At 47.7% G+C, this 25,629-nt stretch overlaps 2 protein-coding genes across 9 annotated transcripts in view; one reads left to right on the plus strand and one right to left on the minus strand.

The window, feature by feature from the left end:
• The window catches only part of PDZD11 (PDZ domain containing 11), a 119,998-nt gene extending 110,589 nt beyond the window's left edge, over nucleotides 1–9,409 (minus strand). The window contains exon 1 of one of the 4 annotated variants that reach the window (XM_085608363.1): nucleotides 9,276–9,409. The gene's annotated coding sequence lies outside the window, so the exon portion shown is untranslated. Of the gene's footprint in view, nucleotides 1–9,260 lie in introns of all 4 variants that reach the window. The other 3 variants (XM_085608364.1, XM_085608366.1, XM_085608365.1) reach the window with 3 other exon arrangements.
• A 449-nt stretch (nucleotides 9,410–9,858) lies between these two features.
• Nucleotides 9,859–25,629, plus strand: part of LOC146829683 (uncharacterized) — a 114,601-nt gene continuing 98,830 nt past the window's right edge. For 2 of the 5 annotated variants that reach the window (XM_085608372.1, XM_085608370.1), the window contains exon 1: nucleotides 9,875–9,987. Coding sequence is in view for 4 of the 5 variants with exons in the window: in XM_085608370.1 (XP_085464496.1) it covers nucleotides 9,978–9,987 (10 nt within the window). In the remaining variant the exon portion in view is untranslated. Of the gene's footprint in view, nucleotides 9,988–25,629 lie in introns of all 5 variants that reach the window. The other 3 variants (XM_085608373.1, XM_085608374.1, XM_085608371.1) reach the window with 3 other exon arrangements.

The following is a 25,629-nucleotide window of genomic DNA, read 5'->3' on the forward strand; positions in this document are numbered from 1 at the left end:
GGTCCTTCTTCTCTTGTACTTTCTTCTGGTCTGAGGAAGCAAGGTTCAGGAGTGCCCCTAAATACTAGATATAGGGGTGTCACAGGTAGGTAAAAGGTTGGGACCAATGGGTCCCTTCCCTGGGGTGGGTACACCCCCGATCATGCCACCCTCCAGTGGGAGGAGGGCATAAACCTTTCCCTTGTTGGCTGGGTCCCCCCCATCTGCAAGATGGCTGGGACTGAGAGTTGTGCTTTACCTCACCTATCCCACCTGAGGGGTGGAGTTGGCAGAGGTGGGGACATCTCTCTTGCTCACTTGTTTTTCCCGCCGGTTCTCCAGCCCAAAGTGGGGGTCAGAACCAGTGAGGACCAGTTGCTGAAAGCAGCAAGTGCCCTGGGGAAGCTCACAAAGGCGGCAAGACTTTGAAGCTTCCCCTTCGTGGACCCTGCCCATCCTGGGGGAGGAGGCTTGACACCTCGTCCCAGGATGTGCATGGTTTCAGGCCTCCGAGAGCAGCAGGCTCTCAACTCAGGGGTCCAGAAACATGTCTGGTGGTGTCATCTGAAAGCAGCCACTCAGCCTGGACACTAGTGGTAGGTCATTTTTCAGGAGGCATCTCTAAGATGCCCTCTGTGTGTATTTTTCATTAAATCCCATACTGGCATCAGTGTGGGTTTAATGTGCTGAGAAGTATGATACCAAACTTCTCAATTTTCAGTGTAGCCATTACGGAGCTGTGGAGTTCGTAATGACAAACTCCCAGCACCATATACTCTTAATGGCAGCACTGCACTTGCAATGTCTAAGAATGGACTTAGACACTGTAGGAGTATATGGCACCTGCACCCTTACCACTGGTATAGGGCACCCAGCTAGAGGGGTGACTGATCTATGCCAAGGCAGTGGGTTGTAGGCATGGCACAGGCATGTGTGCCATGTCAACTCTTCACTTTGTTCTGCACCAAAACACACAGCCTGCAAAGGCAGTGTGTGAGAGTAATCTCACAGGGCCTCTAATGGTGGCACAATAAGTGCTGCTGACCTTTGAGGTCTTCCCTGGTCACAGGGCCCTGGGTACCTGTGGTACCATTAAACAGGGGCTGACCTGTGGCCAGAGATGCTAATTGGGTTTTGTTTTCAATGCAGTTTTAGGGAAAGAACATAGGCCCTGGGTACCTCATTGGCAGGAGCCCAGGGCACACTCAGTCAAAGCACATCAGCAGTTCAGCAAAAAAGTGGGGTCTACCATGAAGAAAGAGGGCACTTTCTCACAACCCTTATGTAAATAAGTCCGTTACTCTCAAAATCACTAGTCGTGGCAAGAACTCGCAGGGCTACAATGTACTCTTTATTGAAATAAAACAAGAGATATGTGCTTAAAAATATCTCTTTATTGAAGGCCTGAACGTGGACAAGACACCATTTCCTGCCACCAACTCCAGTGTGCTGGAAATTCCAGTGTATTTCTGAACACTCAAGTACGGTGGCAACTATTCATTATATAAAATACAACATATCTTTCCCCTTAAAAATATACAAATATATGTCAACAAAAATATACAGATATGTAACATTGTTTCTACTATTGTAATAGATATATAACTACCATATTAAAATATACTATACCAAAGTGAGGTATTGTGTGCACAGAGTCCAGTGGAACCCCAAAGGTAGGCAGAGGTAAAGTAGATACCACCTCACTCTATTTGTGGTAGTTTGGGCGAGCAGTAAGGCTTTATCAGGGGACAGTGTTAAGCATTATGCAACTTTGAGTTTCTTGTTAACACAAACCCATCAATGTCTATATGTAACATTTGCAATATAATGAATAACTGTTCATTCACATATAAACTCCTCACATTCCCTCTCTTTTACAATTTCATTACAAGACCAGAGTCAATCATTATGCATTTATCCGTTAACGCTACTCCCTCCAGCACTTCAAGAACATATTACATCATTAACAATCCAGAACTAGAACCTTCCTCTACTTAGAAAGTCTCTTCTCGGAATCCTCGTCCTCTTTTACATGCTGTTCCTCTTCAGATAACCAGAACATTTTTTTTTTTTTATAAATTAGATCTATATGGTGTATTCTTTTGGGTAAATAATTTCCAATTTATGGAAACAAGTAGGTATGTAAGGATTTTAAGGAAGTAGAGTCTGGAAATGATAAAAGTTATGAGTTTAGTGTGGATGTTCGATCAGGCTCAGTACGAAGCGCAATGTAAATGTATGCATTATGTATGCCTCCTGCGCTTAGGATTTATGGTTTTAATATTTATTGCATTTGGGCTGGTGTGTTGGTGGTTTACCAGTGCTTGACTCTTGTCAAACACATATTTGGGGGAGCTGCTACCAGCCACAGCCGTTTAAAAGGTACTCTTACCTCAGAACGGTGAGCGGACCTTTGGGCATTATATGTGCATGTAGCCAAGTGTGAGGCAATTCCTGCTTCAGGAGTGGGTCGATGGCATGGTAGCACGAGGCTGGTACGGCACGAAGGAGCCGGCCACTTGTGCGTAGACGCAAGGTCACTACTGCAGCCAACCGCTCATGTGTCAGTTGGTCTGACACACGAGGCAGAGATTGATTAGAGGAAAGAAGAGTGGACCGGCGTGTTGCAGAAATCACAAGAGAATGGGAAGCCATTTAGGATTGGGTGTATCCCTGCATTAAGCATACAGTCTACGCTGCCGGTTTTTTGATGCAGTTACTGCGTCTTTTGACAAGTAACAGTTACTGTATCGGCTGTGAAAGTGAAAAAACAGTAAGGGGGTGTCATTGTCAGGTTAGGAGCTATAATACTGGAAGAAAAGAGATTAAGGACTACTTTTGGGCACATTTATGAGTAGTGTAAATACGAATATGGATGAGAAAGGAAGGTTGTACTTGAGATCCCTGAGGAAAAAGATTAACGAGGCGATAATTAGAAGATTAATTCAGCAAGAGATAAGAAGGTGTGTTCCGGAGGAGACTGTTGATAAAGACATGGAAAAACAAAAAGAGTTCAGATAATGAGTACTGGACCTTATCAGAGGGCGAATATGATAAAAGAGGGGGAAAAAAAAAAGGAGGGGAAAAGGAAGATGAGAGTGTGAGAACGTGGCTCTGTGTATATACTGTTCCCAAATAGGTACCGTATGTACAGAGCCCACAGTCCCCAGAGGTTTGGCAGAGGTTAAAGTTAGATATAACCTTACTCTCTAAAGTGGTAGCTTGGTCGAGCAGTAAGGCAGTATCAGAGGACAGTGTAAAGCATTTGTTGTACACACCCAGTCAGCAAATGGTCTCACACACTCAAGAACTGAACTCTAGGCCAATGGTTTATATACAAAATATATGGTTGTTTTATTTTAGAACCAACAATAGGTATCAAAATATACATTCTCAGAATGAGATGCTTTAGTTAAATACTTTGCAATAGGCAATTGACTTTTGCAGATAAAAGTTACAGTTTTGTTGCAATAGACAACACCATTTCAAACACAATAATACATTTAGCTCAATGGGAATTTTAAGTTATGTGCAATTGATTACTTTCAGGGTTACTTTTCTAACTCCAGGACTGGATCCTAGATTTAGTCCTGGGACAGTTCGTGGAAACAAGTGAGTAAATTTGTTTTAGTTACTGTTGTGATTTTTAAGCAATATTTTGCTATTTTAAAAGTTGACACTTAGAAACTTTTGCTAATCAAATTACCAATGTTATCCTATGGAAGGAAATTCACTTAGCAGGTAAGTGGGGTTATGGGTACTTTTGATAGGTCAGCGTTGGATCCTGGATCCAGCACTAGTGTACCACCTGTAAGCAGTTGAGAAACTGCGTTTAAGTTACACAGGCGATTTTTAAGGAATATTTATAAAAGTTTGCAAAATCGACACTTAGAAGAAATTTCATAGAAAAACAGTCAATGGTCTCCTATGGGTGAAAATTCAAGTTACGGGTAAAGTATGTTCTTGTTACTTTTGTAATCCAGTGTTGGGCTCCTAGGCTCAGTACTAGTGCATCTATCTAAAACAGGTAAGTAATTGCGTTTTCACAGTTGGCACGATTTTTAAAGATTATTTGTTGTTTGCAAAAATCGACAGAAGAAATTTCACAGAAAAACAGTCAATGGTTTCCTATGGGAGAAAATTGAGTTAGTGGTAAGTACGGTTGTGAGTACTTTTCAGGGTCAGTGCTGGGCACCAAGATCCAGCACTGGGATCTCTCCTAATAGCAGGTGAGTATTTCCGTTTTCGTTACTCGGTTGATTTTAGGTGAATATTTTAAAGTTTAGAAACTCCACACTTAGAAGAAATTTCGGAAGAAGCCAGTCAATGTTACCCTATGGAAGAAAAGTGAGTTATCGGCTTTTGGGTAAGTACTCGACTGGCAGAGTTAAGGTCCTGGGCACAGACTCCGGGGTCTCCCAGGGTAAGGTAAGTACAGTTGTTACACCCTCAGCGGCACTGGGGCAGCCGGGTGCAGAGTGAGTTAGGCCCAATGTTGTCCTATGGGAGGCAGGGGGGCCTTGATTGGTGGCTGCTGACTAGCAGGCCACGTGGGTGTGGGAGCTGGGCTCCTGGTCACTTGCTCAGGGCAAATGGGGAAGTAGGTAGGAGTAGAAGTTACACTGCCAGGGCCACTCGGGCAGCTGGGTGCAGGGTGCTTTTGAGCCTTCGGGCGCTCAATGGATTTCAATGGGAAAGCTCCAGGACGAACAAAGGCTGCAAGCTCCAGGACGAAAATTCTTCAGGTGCCACCACCACTTTGAGAGGCATGTTGGGTAGGTGGAGGATAGGTAGGTACCCAGGAGTCGTGCACAGGGGGCCACAGGGAGCCGGGTGCAGGGGTGCCTTTTGATGTCGTGAAATCTTACCCTCTGTTGATCACGGTTGGGGGGGGTCCCTGGTTCTGAGGTTGAAGGCATCATCAGGAGCGTCGAGGTGGGTCCTTGGGTGCCGGATTCGGGGTCACAGTCGCCAGGGGGACGTCCTCAGGGTCTTTGTCCACTCCGGGACAGGCCAGGCTTGGCGGGTGCAGAGTTTGCGGTTCCGGGCTGATGCCAGGGGTTAGAAACTTGTTTTTTGAGCAGAGCCACTGCTCGTGGGAGTCCCAGGTGCTCAGAGTCACAAGGTAGCCAGGTCCTCCGGGGTTTGTGAGGTTGCTGACCGCAGGAGGTGCCGGGATTTAGCAGGAGCAGGTTCGGGGGTCGACAGGCCGGTAGGGCTGGGGCCAAAGCAGCTGGTGTCTTCATCTTCTTTGCAGCTGCACGACAGGTCTTCTTTCTTCTTGTTCTTCTTTGCTAGTTTCGAATCTGGAATCTGAGAAAGGAAGGTTCAGGGTGCCCCTAAATACTAAATTTAGGGGCGTTACAGGTAGGTAATGGGCAGGGACCACTGGGTCCCTGTCCTGGGGTGGGTACACCCCCTATCCTGCCACTCTCCTGTGGGAGGGGGGCAGTGGCCTAGTCCTGATTGGGTAGGGCTCCCCATCTTCAAGATGGCAAGAGCCCAGAGATGTGTTTCACCTCGCCTCCCCCACCTGAGGGGTGGGGTTGGCAGGGCTGGCACATCCCCTGTCCTTGGAGTTTCCGGCCAGTCTTCCAGCCAGAGTGGGGGTCAGAACCGGTGGGGGCTAGTTTGAGTACAGCAAGTGGCCTGGAGAAGCTCACAAAGGCGGCATGCCTTTGAAGCTTCCCCCTGCCCATCCTGGGGGAGGAGACCTAGCACCTCGCCCAGGATGTGAATTGTTGCAGGCCCAGGAGAGCGGGGGGCTCTCCACCCAGAGGTCCAGCATCATGTCTGCTGTGTGGCAGCCTAGGCAGCCTCTCAGACAAGACGTGGATTGTAGGTTACGTTTCAGGGGGCATCTCTCAGATGCCCTCTGTAGTGCTTTGTACATTAAATCCCACACAGGCATCAGTGAGGGTTTAATGTGCTGAGTAGTTTCACACCAAACTTCTCAGTCTTCAGTGTTGCCATTATGGTGCTGTGGAATTCGTGTTTGACGAGCTCCCAGCACCATATACTCTTAAATGGCAGCACTGCACTTACAGTGCCCAGGAATGGCCCTGGGTGCTGTAGGGGCACAGGGCTCATGCTCCTGTGCCCACGCCACTGGCATAGAGCACCCAGCTAGAGGGGTGGCTGATGTATGCCAGGGTAGTGTAGGTTGTGGGCATGGCACACAGGGATGTGTGCCATGTCGACTCTTTGCTTTGTCTTGTACCCAGACACTCAGCCTGCAAGGGCAGTGTGTGTGTGTGTTAGGGCACAGGGCCTCTAAGGGTGGCACAATAAGTGCTGCAGCCCTTAGAGGCCTTCCCTGGTCACAAGGCCCTGGGTACCTATGGTACCATTTACCAGGGGCTGACATGTGGCCAGGGCTTGCCAATTTGGGTTTTAGGGAAGGAACATATGCCCTGGGCACCTGATTGGCAGGAGTCATGGGCACACTCAGTCAAAGTACATTCATCAATTCAGCAAAAAGTGGGGGCATACCATGCAAGAAAGATGGCACTTTCTCACAGAGAGATATTAGAAGGGAGAGGTGTGGCGCAGCGGCCCTGGCTGCTGACTCTGGAGTGCAGGGCTCACAGTTCCATCCCCGCACTGGTGGCAGCTCAGCTTAGAACCATGTGACTCTGGGCAATAGCTCAATCTCCCCGACGGCTCCCAGCGGCTTGAGACCCTATGGGGCGAGTAGTTTGCGCTTTACAAATACCGGATTTATTATTAAAAATCCCTTAGAGGAGGAAATGTTCTCGCCCCGTAGTATTAAGCACCCTAGAAGTGCAGAGTGGTGGCCTTGGAGCATGTGGGCAATTGAATTAGAAAATGGTTGAAAAATCCTCTTGAGAAAGAGGTGAGATATGTATTGAAAGCTGAATGTTCAAGGCCAGTTATCGATGATAAGGTCTATCTGACACCTATTTTTGATTCTGAGATGATCCCTTTTCCATTTAAGATGGGCAGAGACCCCCAAAAAGGACTAGAGAGATAGACTTCTGGATGTGGTTGATCCATTAGTGTGAATAATAGATATGGCTGAGGGCGCTTACATTAAAGTACTTCCTTTGGACCTGGAAATGTTAAGAGGTTGGAGCCAAAGAGATCTTGTTTTTTTGGGTAACGCAAAAGTGATCCTTAACGCAGAAAGGAGGAAACCAGTGTTAATGTAAATTAACCTCAAGTTAAGGTCTACTGTCCCACCTTTTACGCCAATTTCTGTAAAATGACTTAACACTACATGCTGAGCATTTTTGACTAAGAGAAGGTAATTTCCAGTTACTCGCCAGTTGGTCAATACTACCGCATTTATAGCAAGTACCTTTATTCCCTTGAAGAATGTCCATTGATCCTGTTAGGTTTCAAAGGTTTGTTTTGATAGTGTAACTTGTCTCCTCTTTTACTAATTACTCTTCCCACAACATCCTTACGTTCCTCTTCCTTTATGTCCACTGTAGCAGACCTACTTGTCAGTTCTGCTTTTTTAACAATTGCAAATATTAATCTTAAATTTGACGAATCCCCATTTAATCATAACCTATCTTGTATGTTAGGGTTATTTGTGTACATAATTACTGGGTCTCTTAGGAGTGCATCTTTCAATATACCAAAATGACGTCAACACATTTTTTTTTTAAGAGTAACTACATAGTCAGCAATACCCTCATCTTTGTTTTGTACTCTGTGATAAAACGTATACTGATTAATAACTACACGCACAGTCGGAGAAAAGTGTCTAGCTAGATCTTTCAATGTGTGCAAGAGCATATAAGCAGTTCACATACCACACAACTCAACAATGAAAGTACTTTGCTAGCGCATTGTGCCCCTAAGCCCAAAGCTACTCCACTCGGTCTCAAAATGTACTGAGGGCAGCGGCCCCTGGCACTTCCAATGAGGGAACCCTTTGGTGCGAGTGCTCTTTGACACTCATCTATCCAGGGCTTCTGCCAGTAATGCCTCATTTGAGGAGTACAGTCGGGAACCCCATGGTTCTAATGCCCTTTGCCCATCACCTATCCAGGGCTTCTGCCACGGATGCCTCACTTGAAGAGTATAGTTGGGAACCCTCTGGTTCTAATGCCCTCGGCCCCTCATCTATCCAGGGCTTCTGGCTGTGATGTCTCACTTGACCAGTATAGTCAAGAACCCCTGGTTTCCATGCCCTCTGCCCCTCATCTATTTAGGGTTTCTGCCAGTGATGCCTTACTGGAGGAGTACAGTCAGGAACCCACTGGAGCTAATTCCCTTTAAACATCATCTATCCAGGGCTTCAGCCAGTGATGCCTCACTTGAGGAGTACAGTCTGGAACTCTGTGGGTCTAATGCCCTTTGCCGCCCACCTATTCAGGGTTTCTGCCAGGGATGTCTCACTTAAGGAGTACAGTCGGGAACCCCCTGGTGCTAATGCCCTATGCCCCTCACCTATCCAGGGTTTCTGTCAGTGATCCCTCACTTGAGGTGTACAGTCAAGAACCCTCTGATGCTAAAGCCCTCTGCCTGTACCTCCTCTATCCAGGGCTTCTGGCTGTGATGCCTCACTTTTTTTTTTATTTAATGCAGTTTTATATAGCGCAAACTTTACCTAAAGGTGTCAGCGCGCTTTATAAAAGAACCAGGTAAGTTACATAAGGTACACAAGATATACTGAGCACGCTAACAAGTTACGTACATACAGTTACAAAGGTACACAAGAAAGACTGTGCACGCTAACAAGTTACATCTATGCAGTTCCAACTCTAACTATTTGCATATTTATATTGTAAAAAATAAAAGGTGTCAGTGTTAGGTTAAAAGCAGGATTAAATACATATTTACAAAGTTGACATCATGTGAGGGCTAGATGACCGTAAGGGCCAAGCAATAGCTTGAATTATTCCAGGAAGTGCCTTTGGAGAAGGAGAGTTTTGAGATCAGTTTTGAAGGTCTAACTTGAGAAGTACAGTCGGATGCTAAGGTTTGCTACCGCTCTGGATACCAGGGCTGCTGCCTAGGGCACCTCGTTTCATAAATTGGTGACCTCCGCACCACATCTGCAGACAACCGAAGAGGCGGAGGGACTCATGTCATTGCTCCGGCTCCTTTACATCTTTTCTCAGCAGGGGCTGCCGTCCCACTCGGGGGTTGTGCCTTTTCCCCTCATCCTCTCAAACCAGGGCAGCCTAGGATGTGGACAGGGTCAGATTAGATTTACCCCCATGCCTAGACTGATCTGTTCAACATGCTGAATGAAGGCACAGTCGGTGCTACGGGCCTAAGCCAACCAACACCCCTAGTCTCACCTCGGCAGTACTCACCCCGGGCCCTCCAAGACACTCCAGATCGAAGCTCCTCAGTTCCCACTAACTTCACTCCAGCTTCTATGTACACAGCACTCCCAGTCCCAACACACCCAATGTCCATTCTGCGCTTGCGCAGCTACGATTTCCGGGTACACGTCTGCGCCTGTGCAGTGGTGGGTCATTTCCTTTCAGTGCGCGCGCTCGTAACGTAGGGGTACACTGACCCCACCCGACCACACTAGTCTTTTTTTAACTCTGTGACACTTGTTGCCATATCAGAGGATTCTGTCTGCAACCACGATCCGTCACAGTACTGTGAGCGAAAACAAAAGTATGTAAAGTAATAGGAAATTTAAATTACTAGCAATGTATCTTGTTTGGTTTTGCCCTGCCTATAAATTCAAGTAAGAAATAAAACAAACTAAAAAAACATGTAGTTACAATATTTATTGTAAACTATATTTCTAGTTACGTATTATTGATGTAGATAACACAAGGTCTACGGCTAACTGATGGTATTTTTAGGAGCGTACCCCAGATTGTAATGAACAGGTGGTGTTCCAAGATGGCGGCCACGTTACGCGGACACTAGCACGCTGTCCACAAGAACGCGCACTGTGCGACGGAGCTGCCGTGCTCAGAAGGCATCGCTCAGAAGTCTCCCGGGGGCGCTAGTGACGGAGGAGTATTAGCACAGTACCCGGGGCGTCTATCCTCATGGCACATGGTATGTAGTGTACCCCTGGGGCTCACGGTGTAAGTATTGTCCCCCGGGGGAACTCACATCGGTTAGCGGGGCCGTGTATCTCCAGGGTCCACTAGGGAGCCACGCCTATCAGCCGTCCTCGCGGCTAGAGCCCCCCCCCCCCCCCCCATAACTCATGCAAACGGGTAGATGGGGTGGGGAGATTTTATTTATTTTTATTTTAAAAGTTTTATATAGCGCTAGCTTGACCCGTAGGTATCAGAGCGCTTTACATAACATACTGTAAAGAAAAACAGATGGACATTGCATTACATAGTAGACAGGCCTTAAGGAAGCAAAGCCAGGGATAAAAAACATACAGCACATAGCTGCCACGTTTTCAGACTGCTTATTTGTAACATTTTCATGGTTTTAGGAGACTTATGAGTGACATTCAAAACCAAATGTGTGACACTTACAGTGGCACTCTCTTGAGAGTAAACTCAAGCAGTCAGGGGCATTGAAAGAGATAAATAACAGAGGTTATACCCTTTTGACTAATGAGAAGCTCTAAAAAATATCTTTAACGTGTAGCTGCCAAGTTTTCAGGCAATTTATGAGTGACATTTCCATGGTTTCATTGGGCCTATGAGCGACCCTCTTGGTAAATGTGCGACATTTGAGTGACACGTTCACGTGAGGAAAATCAAGCAATAAAATTCATCTAAGGAGACAAAAACAAATCACCCCTCTTTCGCGCTTCGGGTAGCTCTAGAAAAGGCACTGAAACATATCCAAAAGCTCTGAAACAGAAGGTCACTAACAACACTTTCCATTTTAGGTCGAGCATTCACGACCTGTTGTAACTTCTCTTGTGGGCTTACAGTCAATCCCCTGCTTTCAATTTGTTTGTTTGTTTGAGTGTGGTTTAAAAATCCTTTCTTGATAGTGGTCAGTCTAGCCTCTTTGTCCCTCCTTTTTAGGTCTCGCTGAGTCAATGCGCATGCGCTGCTCGGAGAGACTTTAGTAAGAGAGGGCTTCAAAAAATGCTACCGGTGGCTACAGCTTGCTGTGCGTGGGCACGCGCAAGCTGTGGCCCGCGGTAGCATTTTCCCCCCAGCTTTTTAGCAAGCTTGCTAGAATGCGCAACAAGCACGCGCCCTTGCGCGCGCATCCCTTGCGTGTTTTAGCGCGTCATCACGATCACTTTCGCTTTCACCGCGATCGTGATCGCGATGACTTTCATGTCCAATGCTTGTTCATACAAGCAAACGTTAGGCGTAAAGACTACGTGCTACTCTGAGTGATTAAATATGTTTAGACCTCTGTGATGACCGTAGATCTGCGGCAATCCTTCAGCATGCTTCTTACTGTAGTGGCTTTAACCCTTTGTAAACTGCCTCTATTCAACGCTCAGTTCTTTGACGCCCTATCCAGAGAGATTTCCCGCTAGACCCAGACACGACAGTAATTGCAGTCACGTGGAAGGCCCCCACTCTTCGTAAAATTAAAGCGTATTAATTTCCATCCTAACACTGAAATGATTGAGATAATATTTACTTAGGGAAGTCTTTCGCGGACACGGCCAGGCTTATTTTAAAGTCCGTAAAAAAAAATATTTCTTGCAGTATTAGTTCATAGTGTTTTATAAACACTGGCCACATTTGCAAACACCCCGGTCCCTGGCTCCTGCAACATAGGACTACTCATATTAAAGAAAACATGAAAACAGACGAAAAGCCGTCATCTGTCTCTGTGTCCCTGACTCAAACCAATCATAGATTTGGGGGTGTATTCGACCCCACTAACTGACCTTGCTTTTTTCCCGGCCTGTGTTTACACCCTGGGGCAGATTTATTGCCCAGGCTCCTTTTAACTCATTTATTGTAGCAAATGAGTTTGTTTCAACAGACTCGTCGTCTCCTAATTCGACGTAATCTAAACACACTCCCAAAACCATCACTGGAGCGCTTTAAAGGGACAATAGGGCCGGCCATGCGTAGAGCAATAAAAACCCTTCTCTGGCAGTCGCCCTTTCAAACAGACCTTAGAATGTACTTGAAATCGTGCCTCGGAAAACCATCCACCCACACTCATTTTAAAGACCATTTTTAATTTTCTTTCATGCCAGAATGCTCCACCTGTCATCCGTTCCACACAGATGTCTTTATTCATCGTTTTATTGTTTTTAACGCAGGAATACATTTTTTCTATCTGTAATAGGGCGTCATTAGTAAATCCGTTAACCAGGATGTCCATAAAACAGTTTTATTAACCAGAAAAACCCACTCATTAACCCCTTGTCCTGCTGGCAAAGCGCACCAAAGCTGAAAGATACGCAATTTCTTAACCATCTGTGCTTCGTCCCTGATGTTTTTGATTAAACACATTTGCATATGCTGTTTATTGCACTCTTTTTAAAGAAACCTCTAACACTACTATGTTAAAGAGAGTCTCTCTAATGAGTAATGCCCATTTTAAAACATGTAAATACTTTACAAATAACCACTTATAGTTACTTTGGTATGGACACGCCTTGAAAAACACTCTCTCTTTTCTTTATTTGGGCGCTTTATAGAGCCTACCAGTCAAAGGTGAATCGCCTCTAGGCGTTTCTTGGTATATATCGATCTACAGGTAAAGCCATGTGCCTAAAGGAAGCTGTACGTATGTCTTTCTTTCATTCCCCATTAGCAGCTACAAACAATGACATCACATTCGTTTGTGGCGCTCAGGACCACAAAAGTCTTTCTTGGCGCTCAGGAGGCGGGGTCAGACCAGGGTCGGGCACCGAAAGGCGTGCTATATACAGAAACACCACAGTGAAGTAACCCTCAGTGGATCTCAGGATAGGCCATTATATGTCATTTTATACCACTCCCCTTTATTTATTAAGGGGCTTTGTATAGAGCTTTATGTCTTCTTTGCGTTATTGGTGCTCTGTTTTGTACTATACTGAAGTGCATGAACAAAATGCGTGCACAGAGGTACTAATGCACACGCCCTCTTTCTCCTATGACCCAGAATGCCCCCTTCACCCAACAACGGCCACATATTTTAAAATCAAAGTTTCAGTTTTTTCCATATTTCTTTCAACTCATTGACTTCGAATCATTCCTCAATTTACAACTTCTAGTTTATTTCATGTGCAGTTAAATATACTACTGACTCTCATAGCGTTATAAGTGAGTGTGTATATATATCATTGCGCACATACATGTTGTGCATATGCAATGCCAGTTAAAAATTACATGCAACTTAAAGCATGTATACCCATAAACGTACATTTATTACTAAAGTGCAAAGTTGACATTCCGTGTTATTACTACAGTGCTGTGGCACCAACTTGAGAAAACACTGTTTATTGATACCATGGCACAGATGACATGTTACAATGACATCTCACAGAACAAGCATTGGCATAGCCAATAGGTCTCGCCTTTGGGACCTTATAAGTGTTTAGCCATGCTACAGTTGGTGGTGTTGCACCAAGAATATTGTGCTGCATAACTAAAATACTTATAAGGCCCCAAAGGCGAGACCTATTGGCTATACCAATGCTTGTTGTCTTCTGTCCCTCCGAGGCAGCACGGACTGAGTACTGCCTCATTCCGCTATGGTTCGTTAACTGTCTTTGGGGGACTGTTTATTTCTTGGTTTCCTGCTCTGTTACTGTTTGCCTGTGTTCTGCTTCAGTGCCTTAGATGCTTACATGTAAATATAGCATTGCTCCCTCCCTCCTCCTCTTAATGCCACAATTATGTTAATGCTGCCTCCCATGCGTGCCTCCCTCTCTGTTAATCGTATTTTATTTGACCCTTTTTGCACTTTCGATAACCAGCGTCACATGGGCTTTTTAGGTCTCGCAGACCTATCGCTGGAGCGCGCATGCGCTCCTTGCTTCTGCAAGGGCTTTTTGTAATCAATATGCTTTTGGAAGGGGACTTGAAGCCCCGCCCATCTTTTTGATTGGGTAGCGGCATCTTCCATACAAAACGCTGGCTTCTGATTGTAATGGAGGCTTCTTAGTCCCTCCTTGTTACCGTCCTGTCCACTTTTGGGAACCCACCCGCCCGCCCACCCACCCGAACTGGATCTTTTACCAGCGGCGTTATACTATGTCCTTTAATTAACCGGGAAGCACTTTTTTCCCATTCGGCCTCGAAGCCCTTCCGATAGTGGAAGCACTTTTTTCTCTCATTCAGCCGTGAAGCCCTTCCGATAGTCCACCCTGCTCCCCGATTGCCCCCGCCTGCCTATGCCAGGCCAAGGCGATGCCCTTTTAAATGGCTTCCCTGGGCCACAAAGCCCTTCCGATAGTCCCCCCTGCTCCCCGATTGCCCCCGCCTGCCTATGCCAGGCCGAGGCCTGAACGGGGCCCATGTGTAGGTGTAGAATCTTTAAGGACTGTCTTCAGTCTAAATGGCAGGATATGCTCACATCACTCTCTACACACAACGGCTACAGCATTGTTGATGGCAGCCTGCCTGTCCATCAAGTTCATTGCGAGAGGATTTATCACCTTTTCCCTTCTTACCATTCCATATTCTTGGAATTATCTTTCTAAAAGGGGTCCCGGTGTGCATAGTGGGTTGCATGAAAAACGGCATGCAGACCACCGATCCAGCCGCTTTATAAACCTTCATTATTGCTACTGTGCTTTCAGTCCCTATTTGTACCATGTCGGCGCAGTAACGTCCACTTGCTATTAGAAACATATTAGCTCATTTGGAGCCTGGTAATGGGAACTTTCCTGTCTGAGTGGGCCTGCTTGAGTCGAAGGATTCAGTTTGAGGAGCCAGTCCACTTACTGTTATTATCCAACCCCACCCCTTTCTGAAACTTGTATTTTAATTTTGGCCAGTTCGTAAATTAAATGTTCTCCTAGCACCTAAACAAACAAACATGTTGTGTGTCCAACAGCCACTGTGGCCTACAATGGGTCGTGACCTTTGTTTGTTACCAGCACACATAGGCATGTTCATTTTGGGGTCTGCACAATGGGACCTGCAACAGTTGGGGAGCCTCTTTGGCCCCAGGAGGGCAACAAAATGAACAAATCCAAGGGTCAATAACACATCTGCTTCCGCAGTTGAGATCCTGGCATGTGTCTGGACATTAAAGAGCATCCCTGCTTATGGAAAAAGGAACTATTCTAATTGTGTGCAAAGTCAGCTGTCCAGTTGCACAGAAGCAGGCTCTAGCTTGACAAATGTCCCTTCACAAAGCGCTGCCTACTTTGTGCACTGTTCACTGTCTGTGGGTTTTAAGTATTCCTATATGATTTCCGTTATTTGAATTTTTAAATCGCTTTTATACAGTTCAATGTTGACCTTTTTACGTACAAGTGATCCCTGTCTACCCAGTCCATAAAAACAGTTGAATGTGTTTAATAGGCAACTCATATCTTTGAAATAAGTGTCTATGCACAGTGACCTTTTTTTGTATAGTGCTACACTACAGTGGACATTGTTTCAGGGATCTTTAAGAGCTGATTGTGTACAAATTCACAGGACGATAACAAACATTCGGCATTGTGATTATGCACAAATTAACAGGACAGTAACAAACCATCATTCTTAGTCCTCTAGGCAATGCTGCTAGCTTTTTCTCTAGTACCGCTGGTAATTCCTCATTCTAAGTCCTATAGGCAGTGCTGCTAACTGCTTCTCTGGTCCCAGTGGTAATTCCTCATTCTCAGTCCTCTAGCAGTGCTACTAGCAGCTTCTCTAGTTCTGTCAGTAATTCCTCATTCTAAGTCCTCTAGGCAGTGTTGCTTCTCTGGTCCCAGTGGTAATTCCTCATTCTAAATCCTCTAGGCAGTGTTGCTTCTCTGGTCCCAGTGGTAATTCCTCATTCTCAGTCCTCTAGCAGTGCTACTAGCAGCTTCTCTAGTTCTGTCAGTAATTCCTCATTCTAAGTCCTCTAGGCAGTGTTGCTTCTCTGGTCCCAGTGGTAATTCCTTATTCTGAGTCCTCTAGACAGTGCTGTTAGCTGCTTCTCTGGTCCCAGTGGTAATTCCTCATTCTTAGTCCTCTAGCAGTTCTACTAGCAGCTTCTCTAGTTCTGTCAGTAATTCCTCATTCTAAGTCCTCTAGGCAGTGTTGCTTCTCTGGTCCCAGTGGTAATTCCTCATTCTTAGTCCTCTAGCAGTGCTACTAGCAGCTTCTCTAGTTCTGTCAGTAATTCCTCATTCTAAGTCCTCTAGGCAGTGTTGCTTCTCTGGTCCCAGTGGTAATTCCTCATTCTAAGTCCTCTAGGCAGTGTTGCTTCTCTGGTCCCAGTGGTAATTCCTCATTCTAAATCCTCTAGGCAGTGTTGCTTCTCTGGTCCCAGTGGTAATTCCTCATTCTCAGTCCTCTAGCAGTGCTACTAGCAGCTTCTCTAGTTCTGTCAGTAATTCCTCATTCTAAGTCCTCTAGGCAGTGTTGCTTCTCTGGTCCCAGTGGTAATTCCTTATTCTGAGTCCTCTAGACAGTGCTGTTAGCTGCTTCTCTGGTCCCAGTGGTAATTCCTCATTCTTAGTCCTCTAGCAGTGCTACTAGCAGCTTCTCTAGTTCTGTCAGTAATTCCTCATTCTAAGTCCTCTAGGCAGTGTTGCTTCTCTGGTCCCAGTGGTAATTCCTTATTCTGAGTCCTCTAGACAGTGCTGTTAGCTGCTTCTCTGGTCCCAGTGGTAATTCCTCATTCTTAGTCCTCTAGCAGTGCTACTAGCAGCTTCTCTAGTTCTGTCAGTAATTCCTCATTCTAAGTCCTCTAGGCAGTGTTGCTTCTCTGGTCCCAGTGGTAATTCCTTATTCTGAGTCCTCTAGACAGTGCTGTTAGCTGCTTCTCTGGTCCCAGTGGTAATTCCTCATTCTTAGTCCTCTAGCAGTGCTACTAGCAGCTTCTCTAGTTCTGTCAGTAATTCCTCATTCTAAGTCCTCTAGGCAGTGTTGCTTCTCTGGTCCCAGTGGTAATTCCTTATTCTGAGTCCTCTAGACAGTGCTGTTAGCTGCTTCTCTGGTCCCAGTGGTAATTCCTCATTCTTAGTCCTCTAGCAGTGCTACTAGCAGCTTCTCTAGTTCTGTCAGTAATTCCTCATTCTAAGTCCTCTAGGCAGTGTTGCTTCTCTGGTCCCAGTGGTAATTCCTTATTCTGAGTCCTCTAGACAGTGCTGTTAGCTGCTTCTCTGGTCCCAGTGGTAATTCCTCATTCTTAGTCCTCTAGCAGTGCTACTAGCAGCTTCTCTAGTTCTGTCAGTAATTCCTCATTCTAAGTCCTCTAGGCAGTGTTGCTTCTCTGGTCCCAGTGGTAATTCCTTATTCTGAGTCCTCTAGACAGTGCTGTTAGCTGCTTCTCTGGTCCCAGTGGTAATTCCTCATTCTTAGTCCTCTAGCAGTGCTACTAGCAGCTTCTCTAGTTCTGTCAGTAATTCCTCATTCTAAGTCCTCTAGGCAGTGTTGCTTCTCTGGTCCCAGTGGTAATTCCTCATTCTAAGTCCTCTAGGCAGTGTTGCTTCTCTGGTCCCAGTGGTAATCCCTCAATCTAAATCCTCTAGACAGTGCTGCTGGCTGCTACTCCGGTCCCTTCGGCAATTCCTCATTGTAAGTCTTCCAGATAGTGCTGCTACTCTGGTCCCAATAGTAATTAATCATTCTAAGTCTTTCAGACAGTGCTGCTAGCTGCTACTCTGTTCCCGTTGGTAATTCCTCATTCTAATTCCTCTGGACAGTGCTGCAGCTACTTTTCTGGTCCCAGTGGCAATTCCTCATTCTAAGTCCTCTAAGCAGTCCTGCTAGCTGCTACTCTGGTCCCATCTATAACTCTTCATTCTAAGTCCTCTAGACAGTGCTGCAGCTGTGGCTCTAGTCACAGTGGTAATCCCTCATTCTTAGTCCTTCAGGCAGTGCTGCTAGCCGCGTCGCTGGTCTCAGTGGTAATTCCTCATTTCTAGTCCTCTACACAGTGCAGCAGCTCCTTCCCTGGTCTCGATGGTAATTCCTCATTCGAATTCCATCACCAGCGGTCTTCCGTGTGTATGAATCAAAAGTTGATCGCACTCTGCTCGTCACACCAGCAAGTTGCCCCAAGGAACTGTGGTCAATGTAGTGGCGACGGCGAGTACACCTATGCCACGGTGTATGTAGAAAAGTATGTGTCGCATTAGCCGTCCCTGGACACGTGTTTCGAGGTAGTTGCCTCTCGTCAGCAGGGAGCAGGTCAGTGTAAAGGGGTGCCGCGTGGACTGCCACTGCCACTGGGCTGACGAGCTCATGGGAGGCACCTGTGCGCCAGGGAGAGGTACAGAGACCTGAGAGGATTGTGGCAGCTTTCTCAGCAAACCCCAGAAGAATTTGGTTTTATCTCTACTGAAGAAGGATGAAATCCAGAAACACATGTGTCTAGAGATTAACAGCACTAACCTGCACCAACTTTGGTGAGACACTCTGCAAAATTTCAAGTAAGCATTTAAATTGAACTGCATGTACCAGGATGCAAAGGGGCGAACTGTGCTGGGAGGTAGCAGTGTGCTCCCATCCCCCTTCTGTTTCAAAAAGGCTCCCTTGAGCCACTGGGCTGACGAGCTCATGGGAGGCACCTGTGCGCCAGGGAGAGGTACAGAGACCTGAGAGGATTGTGGCAGCTTTCTCAGCAAACCCCAGAAGAATTTGGTTTTATCTCTACTGAAGAAGGATGAAATCCAGAAACACATGTGTCTAGAGATTAACAGCACTAACCTGCACCAACTTTGGTGAGACACTGCAAAATTTCAAGTAAGCATTTAAATTGAACTGCATGTACCAGGATGCAAAGGGGCGAACTGTGCTGGGAGGTAGCAGTGTGCTCCCATCCCCCTTCTGTTTCAAAAAGGCTCCCTTGAGCCACTGGGCTGACGAGCTCATGGGAGGCACCTGTGCGCCAGGGAGAGGTACAGAGACCTGAGAGGATTGTGGCAGCTTTCTCAGCAAACCCCAGAAGAATTTGGTTTTATCTCTACTGAAGAAGGATGAAATCCAGAAACACATGTGTCTAGAGATTAACAGCACTAACCTGCACCAACTTTGGTGAGACACTCTGCAAAATTTCAAGTAAGCATTTAAATTGAACTGCATGTACCAGGATGCAAAGGGGCGAACTGTGCTGGGAGGTAGCAGTGTGCTCCCATCCCCCTTCTGTTTCAAAAAGGCTCCCTTGAGCCACTGGGCTGACGAGCTCATGGGAGGCACCTGTGCGCCAGGGAGAGGTACAGAGACCTGAGAGGATTGTGGCAGCTTTCTCAGCAAACCCCAGAAGAATTTGGTTTTTATCTCTACTGAAGAAGGATGAAATCCAGAAACACATGTGTCTAGAGATTAACAGCACTAACCTGCACCAACTTTGCTGAGACAGTCTGCAAAATTTCAAGTAGGCATTTAAATTGAACTGCATGTACCAGGATGCAAAGGGGCGAACTGTGCTGGGAGGTAGCAGTGTGCTCCCGTCCCCCTTCTGTATCAAAAAGGCTCCCTTGAGCCACTGGGCTGACGAGCTCATGGGAGGCACCTGTGCGCCAGGGAGAGGTACAGAGACCTGAGAGGATTGTGGCAGCTTTCTCAGCAAACCCCAGAAGAATTTGGTTTTATCTCTACTGAAGAAGGATGAAATCCGGAAACACATGTGTCTAGAGATTAACAGCACTAACCTGCACCAACTTTGGTGAGACACTCTGCAAAATTTCAAGTAAGCATTTAAATTGAACTGCATGTACCAGGATGCAAAGGGGCGAACTGTGCTGGGAGGTAGCAGTGTGCTCCCACCCCCCTTCTGTCTTCCGTGTGTATATTCAATGTTCAACTGTACAGCTGCGGTCCCCAGAACTGTACAGGTTTGCAGCAAAGTGTACACACATGCTTGCTGGTCCATCATCCCTCTGTTTTAACCTGTCCTTCAAGGTGCAGAACTCAAACACATATGCAGCGCTATCTCCTTGTATTTCTCCTGTTTCTCACACCATTGGCTCATGCAGTGGTTCTGGGGGTGTAAAATGGAAACAGATGTCTTGGGGGAGGTGGGGCCCTGGCACAGCATTCGCCATACATTGGGATAGCCACCCACCTCCGCGGGCCATAAATACAATGCTGGTTCACAAGTGTATCTCGTAGCCTTCCCTAGTGCGGGTACTATGGGGTGAGATTTTATAATTTCCATGTGACTGGCGACCTTAAAGCAATCCATGACAAAAGAGATTCATAAGTGGTCTGTCATCTGCTTGCACTCATTTTTTATGCCTCCACTCCAAACCAAAACACACGGGTAAAAGACATTGTCATTTACAACAACAATAGCTCTAACTCTGGCAAATGCGAGACCTATTGCATTGCAAATGCTTGTTTTCTATTATGATGGCATGGTATCTGTGGACTCATCAGTGGTACCCACTTTTCAGGGATGCTCTCCTTACAGGCTACCCACGTTTAGCTTTAAACACTGCGGCTGTAAATCGTCATGTGTGCCCCTCGTTGCTAGAGCTGGCAGCCCTGCCAACTGATCTTTGTGGTTCTCAGCCTGAGGATTCTGATGGGTAAACTGCTTCCAGTCATCCACACCTTCCATCATTGGACTTTATAATGAATAAAAATGCCTTCTCTGGGCGAGCTTTCCTCATGGCTCTCCTCACTGGCCACAAAGGTGGAGGAAGTCAAGGGGGGAAATGGGCTGAAAAATGACGAGCCAACCGAGGAAAGGTCAGTAAAGACGCTGCATGGTCCACAGTGCCTTACTTCTATTGGTACAGCCATGGAGCGCTGTCTCTGAGGTTGGAAGGCCACCTATGTGACTCTCTCCTGGTGGCTGATACTGTTTCTGCAGTGCTTCATATCACAGGCGGTTGGCAACTGGTGCTCAAATTAAACCACCAGCTCGGGTACCCACCTCTGCTGCTGGCCATTCCGCTGCCACTTGCATAGCGCCGCCATGCCCCGGACACCCTGAGATGGAAACGCTGTGTGCCATGCCTTGCTGAGCCTGCTGCACTCTAGTGGCGCCTGTGACTGGTGCGTGGCACCCCTCTGTCGATTGACTGTATCTGCGCCGGGGAATGTAAGAGGGCAGAAGGCAAATGCCAGAATGGTGGACTTTTGGCGGAAAACAATATTTTTGTTTTGTGTGGGGGGCAGTTCAGGGCTGGGCCTTGAGGTAGCTTAATTAACAAGCATTTACAATGCAATGGTCTCGCCTTTTGCATAAGTTGGAGCTATTGGTATTGTAAATGACAAACTTTTTTATTTATGGTTTGGTTTTGAAAACAGATAAATAAATGGCATTGTCATTTACAATGCCAATAGCTTTAGCTCTCGCAAAGGCGAGACCTATTGCATCTATACACACACACACACACCGAGCCCCACACACACAATCCTTTGGTGAATATGTAGTGTTGGAAGGGGTCCACAGGGGGCACAGCGGTGGGGAAACGAGTGGGACAGAGGGCAAAAGGGGCACAAAAGGGGAAAAACGAGTGGCGCAGAAGGGCACAGAAAAACGAGAGGAACAGAGGGCAGAAAGGCACAAAAAACGAGGAAAAACGAGTGGCACAGAGGGCAGAAGGACACAAAAAACGAGTGGAACAGAGGGCACAAACAACGAGAGGAGCAGAGGGCAGAAAGGCCCAAAAAAAAGAGGGAAACGAGTGGAACAGAGGACAGAAAGGCACACAAAAAAAGTGGAAAACGAGTGGCACAGAGGGCAGAAAGGCACAAAAACGAGTGGCACAGAGGGCAGAAGGGCACAAAAGACGAGAGGAGCAGAGGGCAGAAAGGCACAAAAAAAAGAGTGGAACAGAGGGCAGAAGGGCACAAAAACGAGAGGGGCAGTGGGCAGAAAGGAATTAAAAAAAGAGGGAAGGGGGTGGAGCCAAGATGGCGACCGGGACGGCAGCGTAGGCTCCCGGCTCCGCGAACCTCCGCACCCCGCACAGATATCCTGCATGAGATCCTTAGCCTGCGCTATCTGCCCGTGTTGGTGAACGAGAGTGGCACCCGATCGTGTGACCCCGAAGTTTTTGGCAGCGGTACCGCTGGAGAAATGTCCGTCTGAAGTTTGCGGCCTGTGCAACCCTGGAACCGGGACCTCGAGTGGACACCATGGCCGGGCGGCAGTTCAACAACAGCGGCCTTTGGTGACTGGGTGGAGTCGGACTACCGGAGTGGTGCGAATATCGGCCTACATTTCGCAGTGGTCGTTCCTACCACTAAGCGTAGCGGAATGAGTGCATGCCCGAGGTGGCAACTCCAAGACTCTCCGGTGATTGCCTCAGCCTTCGCCGGTGAGCTGCCCGGACGCCGCCCGTAACTCGCCCCGATTCTTGCGGGCTGCTCCTGGATTTTCGCGGGCGCTGGTCCGTGGTGGGGATGACTGTGGCCCGTGACCACACACCGGACACATTATTTGCCTGCCCCCGGAACCCTGTTTCCAGTGCCATGGAACCCGAGGCGCTTGTGCCTGAGTCCCGGTCCCAATCTGGGTTGACCTACCCAGCGGCCATTTTGGTATGACAGAGTCCACCATCCTGTACACTGGGTTGCAGCAGGATAGGGAGGGTGCGACTCTGAGGAGCGTAGCGGAGCGAGCGCCGGGAGCTGTACTGGGGTACGGTGACCTTCTCGAAGCTCTCGGAGCCCTTCATTCCACCTTGGTTCACGGCGCCTGGGTGTTGGGGAGTAAGCTCGATGGAGTGACAACAGCGTCGGAACAGATGCGGCCTGCCTGTCCCCAGGTACGCTGGGACTTCCTACACTGCACACGGGAGGACAGTGTCGTGGCCGCCCCTGTGAATAGTGCACAACTGGACACTCCGGACGGTATACTAACGTGCGATCAGCGGGCTGTGGGTCTGGTCTGTTCCGGAGGTTTTGGACCTGAGTGGGGGGTGGCGGCCTTGTCCCGTGCGCGGCCTCCGGCGACTCAGGCTGATTCCGCCTTCCTTGACCTGGTGTGCAGTGTAAATCCTGGGGCAGCACTGGGAAAGGCGACCCTCCATAGAGCTGACTGTGTCGAGCTTCAGAGCTTTCTACCCTACCTGTGTGTGTCGCTTCCTGATCTTTATTGGACGCTCCTCTTCCTTGTAACATTGGACATGGCACTGGGTCGATGGGTATGCATGGGTAGATTTGCAAAGAGTGGCCAAGGATAAGGCTGATCCTTCAGAGGTGGTCATCTAATAGGCGGGCGGGCTCGGGGGTTGCGGGCTCTCACGGCATAATTGTTAGTGTACTAAGTGCATAATGCTCCGTACTTTCCTTGGACAGGGTCGATTTTGTGTTGTTTATTGTATGCTTTGCGGGGAAACATATGGTGCGGGAGGGAGAAGCCGGGGGCATGTTTTGCAGGCCCTCCTCCAGTTTATTAATACTCTCTCTACCCCCCCGTCTGGTGGGGGCTCTTTTCTTACTCCTTTTTCTCTGTTTCTTCTATATTTCGGGTCTGGTTCCGGGGCGACAGGCACACTGCTGGGGGGGAAGGCCGTACTCATCTGCAGAGGTGCAGGGTGGGGGGTTGGGGGAGGGGATTCTTTAGTCTTTAACCCCCTTTTTTTCCATGGCCTCCTTTTCTTCTCTTATTCTTCTTTGTTTTTTCTGGGATCGGCATGGTGGAACTCCTTTGGCGTTAATCACTGCTGTTTCCTGTGTGCCATAATTTCCGTGGTGTTTCCTGGGTCTTAGGGCAGGGGGTTGCAGGCGCAAATGGCCTTGATATTCCTCCACATCCTGAACTTCCTGTTTCAGCGCCATTGCTTAGATAGACTGCTGTTTACTGTTTACGTTCATCATTCTGCCTGCCATTTTTCGCTGCTGGGAAACTGTTTGGCACCTGATCCTTCCATCCTCCTCTATTATAAAATGTAAACCTTTATTATCCTGATCTCCTAATTGGGCTGTTCAGAGACTGAGAGTAGGCTAGCGTGGAGATTCTGCTCCCCGAGGTGCTGACTGTGATAAAATTGCCTTCTGTGACTCTGACTGTTTAGCGGCCGGCCCCGGGGGTTGTAGGCCCATACGTGTAATTGATTGAAATATCAATAAAGGTTTTTCAAAAAAAAAAAAAAAGAGGGAAAACGAGTGGAACAGAGGACAGAAAGGCACAAAAAAAAGAGGGAAAAACGAGTAGCACAGAGGGCAGAAAGGCACAAAAACGAGTGGCACAGAGGGCAGAAGGTCACAAAAACGAGAGGAGCAGAGGGCAGAAAGGAACAAAAAAGAGGGAAAAACGAGTGGCACAGAGGGCAGAAAGGCACAAAAACGAGTGGCACAGAGGGTAGAAGGGCACAAAAGAGCCACACACCGACCCACACACACACAATCATTTGGTGAATATGTAGTGTTGGAAGGGGTCCACAGCGGCGGGGTATCCAGTGGGACAGAGGGCAAAAGGGGCACAAAAGGGAAAAAAACGAGGGGCACCAAAAAAACGAGAGGAACAGAGGGCAGAAAGGCACAAAACACTAGGGAAAAATGAGTGGCACAGAGGGCAGAAGGGCACAAAAAAACGAGTGGAACAGAGGGCAGAAAAAACGAGAGGAGCAGAGGGTAGAAAGGCACAAAAACGAGTGGCGCAGAAGGGCACAAAAGACGAGAGGAGCAGAGGGCAGAAAGGCACAAATAACCTGCCTCGGTGAGGAATCTAGCTGGGCGTGCGGGGGATGGTCCTCTCGTTCTCCGGATGAAGCTGAAGCGCCAGTTACAGGACATGCAGCCGGACCCCTACTCCGCGGCCCTGTAGAAAACAGCGCGTGCAAGAGATGCCATGAGCGAAAGACTCGCCACGGCGTGCGCGCAACACTCACCCAGTCTGTCTGTGATTGGCTGCCCATGTAACAGGCGGCTAGTGATTGGCCCACGCCTGCTGCCGGGGTCTTGCAATTGGACTGTAGAGTCACACGTGGCCAGGGGGAGTCACGCGCTTTCCGGGAACCCGCAGGTAGCAGGAAAGAAGCATGGAGGGTCCGGGGCAGCGGAAGCAGCAGCGGAGGGGGTGAAGAGCATCACCGAGAAGGGCAGACCAACAGCAAGTGAGTGCAAGGGAAACAGAAAATGATATTTTGGGAGGGTGAAAGGGACCTGCCGCCAACGAGACTATTTTTGCCGAGAGACAGACCTGGGCACGAGCCGATTCTGGACCGGGCACACTGTGAAGCGTGTTCACAGACCAGAATCGGCTCGTGCCCGGACCAGAATCGGCTCGTGCCCAAGTCTGTCTCTCTTGAGAGGCATCACGGCAACAATAGTTTCTCGTTGGCGGCAGTGCTTCACGCTGCAACGCCAGCGAGACCTAAAGAAAGTTTAGGTTAAGTAAACAACTTGCTGGGCTCAGGCTGCCGATCACCATGGCAACCATGAGAGAGGATGTGGTCCGCCGGCTAGACTGCCGACTTTGGTGCTGGAAACCAGGGTTCGAGCCTCGGGGTCGCGTCCACATCCTGTGATTCTGGGCAAATCACTTAATCTCCCCGTGCCTGAATGTGTAATGTAAATATGGTGCTCCTGTAAAGCGCTCCAATACCTTCGGGTCGAGTTAGCGCTATATAAACTCTGAAAAAAAAAAACAACAAAAAAAACCAAATCAACTCTCTGAGACATGGGCCCAGATCTGCAGCTCTTTTGTGCATCTGCAAGAAAACCGTGCTTTTGGATTTCAGTGTAACTAAGTGGAAGAGCGGCCTAGTGC

The sequence above is a fragment of the Triturus cristatus genome, chromosome 5_2, assembly GCF_964204655.1.
Source record: "Triturus cristatus chromosome 5_2, aTriCri1.1, whole genome shotgun sequence".
Taxonomy (NCBI): Eukaryota; Metazoa; Chordata; class Amphibia; order Caudata; family Salamandridae; genus Triturus; species Triturus cristatus.